Consider the following 10,895-nt stretch of genomic DNA (forward strand, 5'->3'; position numbering starts at 1 on the left):
TCGATACGTGCATGGCGCCTATCCGCCCCGCAGTTGTGGATATAGGTAGATTTGATTCGATGGTGTTAGTTGTGTCGTCACCGAGGTGTGTGTCTTTCGTTTGTCATTTGGAATAGGGAAAAGGGGAGGGCTGGAGCTAGGCCTTGTGGTGCGATTAGTGTGGCACGAGGCTTCAATTGGCTTAGCAGCACCATGCTGCAATCATACCAACACAGCTGACGGCGGTCTAGGCATGGCATGCTCGGGCGACACCATGGCGGAGCTAGGGTTATTTTTATAACATGCTCAACGGGTTTGACCTAATAGTAACGATGTCTAATGGCATCTTTGAGCAAGCACCTAATAGAGTGATGACATTTTTAGGTGTCTAATGGTATTTTTGAGCAAGCACCTAACAGAGCGATGACATTTTTAGATGTCTAATGGCATTTTTGAGCAAGCATCTAAAGAAATGATAGAATTTTTAGCAGTTGTAACTCATGATGGTAAAACTGAGTAGTGGGACACAACTAATGTCATTAATGATAAAAACTCTAAAAAATATGAAGCATATAAAAAGAGAGAGAAAAGTAAATTACAGTTAAAAAAATGTCATTTATAACAAAAATGTGAAGGATGAACTCTAATGCAAAAAATAAGTAATGACTAACATGCATGAACTAATAATGTGGCGACATTGCATGCGAGTAATGAAAAGAAATGTAATTTATGGCTTGCGTGCATGACTTGCTTATGTGACATGCTTAGGAAAAATAGTTAGTGGGTTGTGACTTGCTTCAGTGCTTATAGTCGTCGCTAAGTGGTCTACGGATCTGGATGTAATTTTTATTATTTCTAGTGTCCTTGTACTACCATGATTGAAGATGAATAGATCGAAAGTTTATCCCGCAAAAAAAACTACTTAGGAATAGAAGATTGGGCAAGCAGTCAATCAACTAGCTAAAAGAAGGACAAGACATGAAAGACGGCGGCAAGGGTATATTTTTTCTAATTTTTTGTGTTTGCATTGTGGGTTTTCCAAAAAAAATATTGTGAAAAATCGCCCTCCTCCACTTGTTGTGATGGTCATCAAAGTTGTCCTGCAGGCACTTTGCAGCGCCACTGCTACCATTTCACAACATTGATCATCATCTTATCCTCCAATTCCACCAAATGTGTGTTTGCACGACTTGTGGCACTTCGTAACACTTAGTCATGCATTTTTTATCAGGCAAACATTTATTTAATACTGTAGTGGAGAAGACTTCCTGAAGTGGATGCGAATTCAAGGCGACATGCCGTTTTAGGCCAGCCTTGAAAATAGCCAGGTAAACATTGCAAGAAGTTGCTCCTGCTGTGTGGACTTGTACTGATTTTGTGCATTGTCCATGTATAATGCTGCACAAAAGTATGGTTAAGCCCAATGAAGTTTTTGGTTGAGTTGAATCTTAATAGCATGACTTCAATATATAAACCATGCATACATAATGTTTTTCCGTTGCAACGCATGTGGCGCTTACCTAGTTACATTCTAAAGAAAAGGTGTAGTAGTAGGCTTTTTTTGTAGGGAAATCAGTAACTTTGGTTGCAATGGCTACACCTATTTGTCATGCGGTGAGACAAATTGTCGAGGAATCGCACACTGAGCTAGCGGATGGCCGATCGAACTAAAGTCAAGCAATAGATGGTCTCACAAGGTTTTATTCTGTTCTCAAGGCGATTTTATTCCGGTTCTCCCCTTTTATTGGTCTTCTACCGATTTTTTGTGGTTTCCTTCCACTTTCCCTTTTTATTTAATTTTTTCCTTTCAATTTTCTAAAATTCATGTTTCCAGAAATAAACATGTTTTAAAATTCATCAAAATTTTAAAGCACATGAATATTTCATGAATCCAAGGAAAAGTATTAAATTATTGATATTTTTAAAAATTCAAGAACATTTCGTAAATTCTTGATTTTGTAAAATCTGGCCATTTTTACAAATTTGTGAGCATTTTTTAAAATCCCTGAAGATATTGCTTAATTCAGAAATATTTTTAAAATTATGATATTTTTTACTACTGCATGAATTGATTTTTTAAATCTGCAAAGGAAAATCCAGCAGCCATATTGTTTGGAGAAAGGAAAACACTAACAATCAGCCGGTGGATCGCTCGGCTGCATCCACCGCCTGCTCCATTTGCCAGGTGTCTTCCTGGGCGTACACTTAATCTATTCCTCTAGAGTCAGAAATCATAGATCCTCAAAAAAAAAAAGAGTCAGAAAGCATCATGTGTTGCTGCCGTAAAGTGCTTTGCCACAAGTATTGCATTGCAATGAGGTTCTACAACAGGACCTGTTGCAAAAAAAAAATCTGTAAAAAGAAAAATTGTTCAAAAAAAATCCGCAACAAGAGCTCTGTTGCAAAAAAAAAAATCTGCAATAGGACCTCTGTTGCAGAAGTTTTTGCAGCATGAGTTCTGTTGCGGAAGTTTCTGCAACATGCCTCTGTTGCATTAGGTTCTGTAACACAGTCATTGTTGCAATTATAAGGACGAGGCTCGGTTGGCACAAGATCTAATGGCTGGCGAGGCGGCGGATCTTTAAAAAAGATCCACCGACACGTAGCGTGCCCCCAGAAACGTGGAGAAAACCTGTCACGGAAGAAAAGTATCGAGAGGGAAATCGCTCCCCCGAAGCGGGCTGGCGTTCAAGGTACAGGTATGTGCGATTGGTGGACTGTTTACACGCACACATGGGCCATTCTTATTCTTTTGTGTTTCTTTACTGCTGGTTCTTTCGGGGTTTTTCATTTTCATTTTTTATTATTTTATGTTATCCATTTTTAAAATTTAAATATAATTTTATAAAAAAGTTTTATTGAAGTCCATTCCCAATTTTCTAATTTTATGAATTAGTGATTTATTCTTGAAATTGGGAACACATTTTGAGATCAGTGAAGATTTTTCAAATACGTGATTTTTTAAAATCATGAACATTTTTTGAAATACAGAATATTTTTCAAAATCATGAATTTTTGAAGTAAGGATTTTTTTATAATAAAGAAATAACTTTGAAATTCACAACCATTTTTTAAATCTGTAAACAATTATAAATTTGTGAATATTTTTTGAATTTCATGGACATTTGACAAAAATCATGGACATTTTCTAAAGTTTGTGAACATGTCAATTTTTCGTGGACATTTCAAAAAGTTTCTTAGAAAAAGGAAAAAAGAACAACTAAAGAAAAATAACAAAAGCGCGCGCGCGTGTGTGTGTGTGGGGGGGGGGGATGTTTGGGGTTCCCCCGTCGCCCTACGCCAGCGTCAGCAGGATTCGGGTGCATCTGTATCTCGCACCCGATTTGTTTTCATAAATATTGTTTTTTATATGATTTTCATGAATACTGTATTTTGGGGGATGCCTATTGCGAGATACACTAAGAGCCTCACCTCGGGGAGATCATGTAGTGGGCTAGCCGCGAACCAACTTGTGGTTGGATGGTTAGAGGGACTGTGGTATCCCCAGCCCATCAAGATTTAAATCCTGGTGCTCGCATTTATTTCTGTATTTATTTCAGGATTTCCGGCGATGCGCATTCAGTGGGAGGAGACGTTCCCGTCGACGACGAGGCGCCTACGGTGACGTCGTAAATCTCAAGATGATATGTCGGCTCAGTCTTTCAGAGGTGCTCATAGAGGTAGGGTATGCGTGTATGCGTTCATAGGGGTGAGTGTATGCGCGTGTATATGAGCGTTTGTGTCTGTATTGATGTTCAAAAATGTAGTGGGCTAGCCTAGCGTGTATTATGTGCGTTAGTTTTGTTATTATTAAAAAATATTTCTTTACTTTTGTTTATATTTTAAAATATTGCAAAAAACTATATTTCATAACTACTTTACTATTAAAAGAAGTTCACCATGTATTAAAAATGTGCATGTAATGTGAAAAATTACTTGTACAGTTTTAAAAAGCATCCATACCATTGAAAAAATATGTAGACACGTTGAAAAATATGATCATGTCTTTTTTTCCAATGTTCATGAAAATGGAAAAAATAATTCATGTCATTTTTTTGAATACCAGTACAGACACAAGCGCTCATATACACACATATACACTCACCCCTATGAATGCACACACGCACACCCTACCCCTATGAGCACCTCCGAGAGACTGAGCCGGCATATCATCTTGAGATGTACGAAGTCATCGTAGGCGTCTTGTCGTCGACGGGAATTCTGAAATAAATAATGCGAGCAGCAGGACTTGAACCCTGGTGGGCTGGGGATACCAGTGTCCCTCTAACCATCCAACCACATGTTGGTTCGCTCATGTCATTTATTGAAAATGTGTGGACCATTCAAATAATTGTTCATGACATCTAAAGATTGTTTGCGTCTTTCAAAATATGTCTGCCGCCGCCTCCTCCCCTAACAAATCTAGGGTTCCTCTGCCTCCCACCGGCGGCGCCATTGGTTTGTCTCGTCTTCGGTGGCCTTAGGGTCATGGCGACACGGTGGATCCCGACCTTTACCGATGGGAGGGCTTTCGTTTTTATATGTTTCATCGAGATTTGTTAGGGTTTGTGTCCTGCTCAGGAAGACGAGACAGCGGCGGCTCTCTGAGGATGGAATAAGGTTCTCCCCACCTAGCCCCCGTCCTGGTGGTGCGTCTAGTATCGTCGGTGGACGTGTAGCGATTTGTCTCTCGCGGATCTGTTCTTCATGGATTTGCTTGGATCTGGTCATAGTGCGTTTACGTTCGTTTCTCTTCAGGTTGGATTCTCCCGATCTACGCTACTCTTCAACAGCGGCGGTTGCTGTTCTGATGAGCTGGTCCTATGGAATCGTAGCATGACGACTTTTTGACTGTCTACTACAACAAGTGTTGTCTGACTCTAGCGAGGGAGGGGCGACGACAGCGGCATGTCTTCGGCTTGCTTCAGTGCTTATAGTCGTCGCTAGGTGGTCTACGGATCTGGATGTAATTTTTATTATTTATGATGTTTGTTGTACTGCCATGATTGAATATAAATAGATCGAAAGTTTTCGCGTAAAAAATGTGTCCCATGATATTTTAAAAGCGTTCATAGAATATAGATAAATCGTGCAATTTATAAAGAATCCATACATATAAAAAGTGTTTCTGCCAGTTAGAAAGACGTTCTAACACTCTAGAAATGTTTGCTTGTTTTTAAAAATGTTGTTGAAAATTTTGAAAAATGTTCAAATGTGTCTTTATAAATGTTTGGTGTGTATTAAAAATATTCATTGTGCATTTCACAAATGCTAAACATGTCTTAAGATAAATATTGAATGTGTATTTGTAAAATGTTTAACGTGTATCTGAAAAATATTCAATGTGTATTTGCAAAATATGGACATGTGTTTGAAAAAAAATTGACAGAAACAAAATCTGAAAATACCTATGAACACTATTAGAGGAAACACACAAGAAACAAATAAGAAAAAACCACGCGGAAGCTTGTAAAACCGGTTCATAGGGATCCATAGAACCTTCTCAAACCGCTCCCACGAAACAAAACCACGTAAACACGTGTTATTGGACCGACCTACTAGAGGAACCACCAGAGGCGGGATGAGTATAGCAAAATTACTAATTGCAAAGTACTCCTTCCAAAGACCACTTCCTCCTTTCCAGGTTGTGACAAGTGTCACGCTGTATGTGCACCACTTGTCGCAACCTGTGAGTTTTTTCTTTTTCATAGATTATTATTGAAAACGTTTTATCTCTGAAATCGTGCATCCAAATCTCAAACCACTTTGCCCGTTGGATTCCTCGCGTCTAGATCTTCAAAATTAGATCCATGTTGATAGGTTTTGATGAATTTTTTTCACGAAAAAATGAACGAAAAATCGAATCAGGAACACGGTTTTTATCCTTTTTGAAGCCATTTCCGAGAGGTACGACCGTGCCTCTTGCGGAAGCAAAACCGTGTCTGTCATGGAAAAAAAAACACATTTTTTTTTCTTACGAAAGCAAAACTGTGCCTCTTGCGAAAAAAACGCGCTATTTTTTCTTTTTCAAGAGGCGTGCCTCTCACGGAAGCAAAACCGTGCCTCTCGCGGAAGCGAAAAAAAACACGTTTTTTTCATTTTCAAGAGGCACTACCGTGCCTCTCGCGGAAGTAAAACCGTGTCTCCTAAGGAAAAACTCACGTATTTTTGTGCAAAAAAAATTGTGATTTTTTTTGTCAAAAATCAAAGATAAACCCATAAAAAACCAAAAAGTCTAAAAAATCAAAAAAACATCTAGAAAAAAATTTAAAAAAAAGGCGACACGTGGTGGTAGCTGAGAGCATTCCAATTCTTGGGGAGGCTCAGTGCTCCTGGATTAGTTGCTCTCGGAGTATAGCTGTCGCAATAATCAAAGATAGCTTTTGCGGGAGGACGCTAAAATCCTGTCTCAACACGTGACGCGTGCTGAATGGCAGAAGTCCTCTTCATCCCAGCAACATTGATCCCGTTAATCCGTTCGGCTGTCTCTTCCAATCACACAGTTCCAGCAGACTACCACTGTGCGAGTACTCCTGCACTGTGCTTGCACAGACTCGACAGGAGTACTAAGCTCACACCTAATCCGCTTCCAAAAGCCACGTTTCGACGCCCAAAGGCGCCGATCATATCATGACGGCGCCCTTTCAATCAATCAGCCCAGTGATTCCCTCGCCACCATGGTAGAGTATTTGCGCTCGGCATCCGATGCCCTGCCTTTCCTCTCGTCTTCCTTATCCCCCGGCACAATATCATATTTTCGTACCGTGTCACCCTCTTCCTCAGCTCCCCTGTTCCTCTCTCTCGAAGCTCCGTGGCGCGATGCACGACTGGGCGCCGGCGATCATAGCGACGGCGCTGTTCGCCCTGCTGTGCCCGGGAGGGATCCTGCAGCTGCCCGGCCGGCAGCGGACGGTCGACTTCATGAACCTCAGGACCAGCTGCCTGTCCATCCTCGTCCACGCCGTCATCTACGCCGTGCTGCTCATGCTCTTCGTCGTCATCTTGCAGGCTCATCTCTACGTCTGATCTTACCTTATCTTACTTACTATGTGTGCTTCATGGTGCCTTTGTTCTCTCTCTCTGCTTTTCTTATGTACTCGAGTGTTCGAGCTTGGTTTAGTGAAACTAGGGTGCTCCGAGGATGCATGATTATGTTTTCTTCGTGCGTGTTGCTGAGCTTCCGCTTTCGTCTCAGTAATAAAGAGCTATGAAACGGTGATTATTTTTCGGTCGGATGGTTTTCTTTCGGCCGGTTAAGATGAATTCTCATGGAATACCACTGTATAGTAATTCTGTCTATTAAAGCAATTTTAATGGGGCGACCCATTTCGTCCGCCGCCGTCCGTTAGGATCGGCGCGGACAGAAAAGTCGGCCCAATGCGCCGATCCAAACGGACGCGCGTTCGTTTTTCGTCCGCGGACAACCCATTCCCGATCCATTTTTGAACCGAATTTGCGTCGACGTGGATACGAGACGGACGCGCGCGCCTACTCCTCTCCCCAGGCCCGCCGGTTGGTGGGGACCACCATCATTTTCCTCAGAAACACTCCTGCTCGCGCGCGCTCCTGCCCCCAACCAGCCATGGAGTACGCCATCGACCTCGACAACGCCGCCGGCCTCGCCTCGTCCGACGCCGCCGCCCCCTCCGGGAAAGGCAAGCCTCGTGCCCCACGCAAGACCGCCGCCGCGACCAAGCCGAAGAATATGCTGACGCTCGAAGAGCGGGCAAGGGAGTCGGCCAAGAGGAAGGGCCGGAGACACGCCGCGGACGCGAGGGGTGAAGCCGCCGCGCAGGCCTCCGTCGTCGTCGCCGCGCAGCAGGAGATCACCAACGCCCGCGACGCAGCGGCAACAAGGGAGGCGCTCTACATGTTAGGTTTAAACCCTAGCCAGCACGGCCTCGTCCAGCCGTCGCCGCGGCCAGCACTGGCTCGTCGGCGTTTCCTCGGATGGTGCTCCTCGACTCGCCCCGCACGTCGGCTTGCAACCCGAATCCCCGACTTCCACGTCTACCCGCAGGACTCCCGCCTCTCTGGGGAGTGCTCGCTCGACGTGAGCGTGGTCGCGCCTTCCACGCCCGCGCCCGCGCCCATCGACCTCAACGCCACCCCGGTGGTCGGTGGCTCGTCATCCGGCGGCACGAGGAAACGTGCGTAGTAGACGCTGGCCGACGGGCTCCCGGACGCCCGCAACCTGTTCGGGGAAATGTCGTCCGCCGTCGACGAGGACTACATGCAGAACCTCATCTTTGAGGGCGGTGCGCCGGCCGCTGGCTACGATCCCGACGATACACAAAGCCAGGACGCCCGCGGGGCGTTCACGCCGGCCCCTGGCTATGATCCCGATCAGGCGGCCTTCATGCGTGATCAGGTCGGCATCGACCTGGACGGCTTCCCCCTCGACCACGAGTTTCCGGACGACTACGGGCTAGAGCAAGAGGACGAGTGCGCCATCGAAGTGGAGCCTTTGTTCGAGGACGAGCTCGCCAACCAAGCCGCCGATCCTAAACCGAAGCGCAAGAGTAAGTGCACGAAGGCGTACACAGCGGCCGAGGACAAACTTCTTTGTGAGTGTTGGCGAGACATTGGACAAGACCCCAAGACGGGTGCCGAGCAAAAGCATTCAACCTTTTGGATTCGTGTCCACCGAGAGTTTCATGAGCGCAAGAGGTTTCCACCTTACCAATTTGTGAGCACGCGCGGATGGGTCTCCATTTCCAAGCGGTGGAGGGTGATCCAACAAGAGTGCAACAAGTTTTGCGCCACTCTTGAGAGCGTCAAGGCCCGCCCCATGAGCGGCATCGGCATGCAAGATATGGTATGCTAGCAAGCAAGCCGCCCTCTTTTGTGTCATCAAGTTCATCCTTTGCATGTTCATTTGCATATCACTTGCCCATATGCTTGCATGGAAACATTTTGTAGGCATTTCAAGCTTTGGAGACATTTAAGGTTCAGCACGATGGCAAGTGCTTTAACCTCTCCCATTACTACTGGGTCATCAAGGACGGGGAGAAGTCCAAGGCGCAATATGCCGCACTCAAGGCACGTGGGGGGAAGAAAGCCGTGGAGGATGTTCGGGAGGGCGATCCGGCACGGCCGCGGGGGAAGACCAACTCCAAGAAGGAGGACAAGCGAGATGCGTCCACCAACGCCTTGATTGCTAGTGTGGACGACATGATGAATAAGAAGGACTCAAGGGAGAAGGAGCGCTGGCGTTTCAAGCCGGAGCAAATGGATGATTTTTCATGGAGATCCAAAGGAGGAGGCTTGATCTAGACGCCGAGAAGCAAGCCAAGATGTTCGAGCTCAAGGCGGAGAAGCAAGCCAAGATGCTAGAGATCGGGGTCGCCAACGCTAAGACCAAGGCGAAAGAAGTGGCTCTCGCGAGCATGATGACAGGGGTGGAAATCATGAAGGTGGATCTCAACACCGTGTCGCCAAGGAAGAGGCCGTGGTTCGAGAAGATGCAGGCCGACATGCTCAAGTTCGACGACGAGTGGTCTATGGCGGCGAGTGCCATCTTTTTTGTATGCCAGCAACTGTGCCGGCATGACCACAGGAGCCGCGATGGCGTGGTCGAACTCAAGCCCCATCTTTTTTTGTATGCTGGCATGTGCGCGGCCGGCTGGCGAGTGCGCCAGCATGAACTGTGGTGATATTTTCTGAAGTCGGCATTGTATGCCGGCGCTGATATGGCGCCGGTATGAGACATGGCCGCTAGCATGATCGGCCGCGGGTCTTTTTTATTTAAAAGTTGGATACGGACATGAAATGGGTCGGCGCGTTGGACACACTGTCGACCCAAATACAAAACTGGACGAACGTCGGGCGGGCGGCCGATCCAAATGAATAAAAGACGGACAAATGTGCCGTTCGTTTGGGTCGACCCGTTAAAGTTGCTCTTACGGATTTTATGGTAGGTTTGTGTTTTTATTTCCTTTTAACTTTCGACCGATCGTGTGTGTATTCGAGGGAAACTGTGGGTGTCTCATCACTGTGTCAGACTGTCAGTAATCTGCGACCGAATACAGTTATCATGTTCAGAAACCAGGCAAATTAGAGGTAACTTGGCAAGACTGGAAACAGACATCCAGGATTTAGTCTAGTCCACAAACAACAAATGAAGGTACAGTGCGATACTATAACTTGAAAAGAAATCACAGTGCGATACTTAAGTGGCTAAGGTTTAAATATTCTTATATCTGGAAGGCCACTGACTATTTTCCCCTGACGACGGTCACAGGGCAAGATGCGTTCGACAACACGTAGTTCGTCACACTTCCTAGGAGAATCCTGTAGGCAAATGATAACTGTCAAGATGAGGAAAAGATAGCGGAAAGTATAATCGGGGTGGTCTGCATGTTTCATGTCCTAATGAGCATAATGCCCGTCCACGTTTTCACCTTTCTCGTTAAATGGCACGCATGTTCCGATGTAGTACGTTTTATAATGCTATAAACACCGGCAAGGCATGGTTTTCTGGTGAATGTCGTTTCTGAATGTATCCGCCGGGAACGGAACTACCAAACTGATGAAAGCTATGCCATTTCTGAATATACCAGACGGGAACAGAACTACAAACCGAAAGTGTTCATAAACTGCACGGTAATGCTTATTTAGACCTCTGAATCTGGCCGAGACCACGGCTGCCCAGGACAAGCGATTCGAGGTTGAGCTACACGGAGAGATAATTGCACCTATCATTTTCGTAGCCGCAGGCTAGGTCCAACATGATCCTCATATGGTTGAAAAGTGCTTCAATACAGTTTCGATACATGAAAATACGTGCTATATACGGCCCTGATACCTGGAACGACAGTCCTAGCTCGACCGGTTGTATACACATCGCGGATTACTGTGGATGACACATGTCAGCATGGCCACGTCCTCTAGGGCCCATATGTCAGTCGGCGCGA

General features: G+C 45.4%; 2 protein-coding genes across 2 annotated transcripts; both read left to right on the plus strand.

Moving 5' to 3' along the window:
• The first annotated feature begins 6,667 nt into the window (after positions 1–6,667).
• LOC125531030 (uncharacterized) lies at positions 6,668–7,207 on the plus strand. The gene has a single exon (XM_048695439.2). It carries the CDS (start codon positions 6,685–6,687, stop codon positions 7,003–7,005), a length of 321 nt encoding a protein of 106 aa, XP_048551396.1. The 5' UTR covers positions 6,668–6,684; the 3' UTR covers positions 7,006–7,207.
• Positions 7,208–8,169: 962 nt separating this feature from the next.
• On the plus strand, positions 8,170–10,326 carry LOC147980693 (uncharacterized). Its single transcript, XM_087513488.1, has 2 exons — positions 8,170–8,797; positions 8,902–10,326. Exons 1-2 carry the CDS (start codon positions 8,186–8,188, stop codon positions 9,253–9,255), a joined length of 966 nt encoding a protein of 321 aa, XP_087369614.1. The 5' UTR covers positions 8,170–8,185; the 3' UTR covers positions 9,256–10,326.
• The last annotated feature ends 569 nt before the right edge of the window (positions 10,327–10,895 follow it).

Source organism: Triticum urartu, chromosome 3A, assembly GCF_056163025.1.
Source record: "Triticum urartu cultivar PI428250 chromosome 3A, HENAU_Tu73, whole genome shotgun sequence".
Classification (NCBI taxonomy): Eukaryota; Viridiplantae; Streptophyta; class Magnoliopsida; order Poales; family Poaceae; genus Triticum; species Triticum urartu.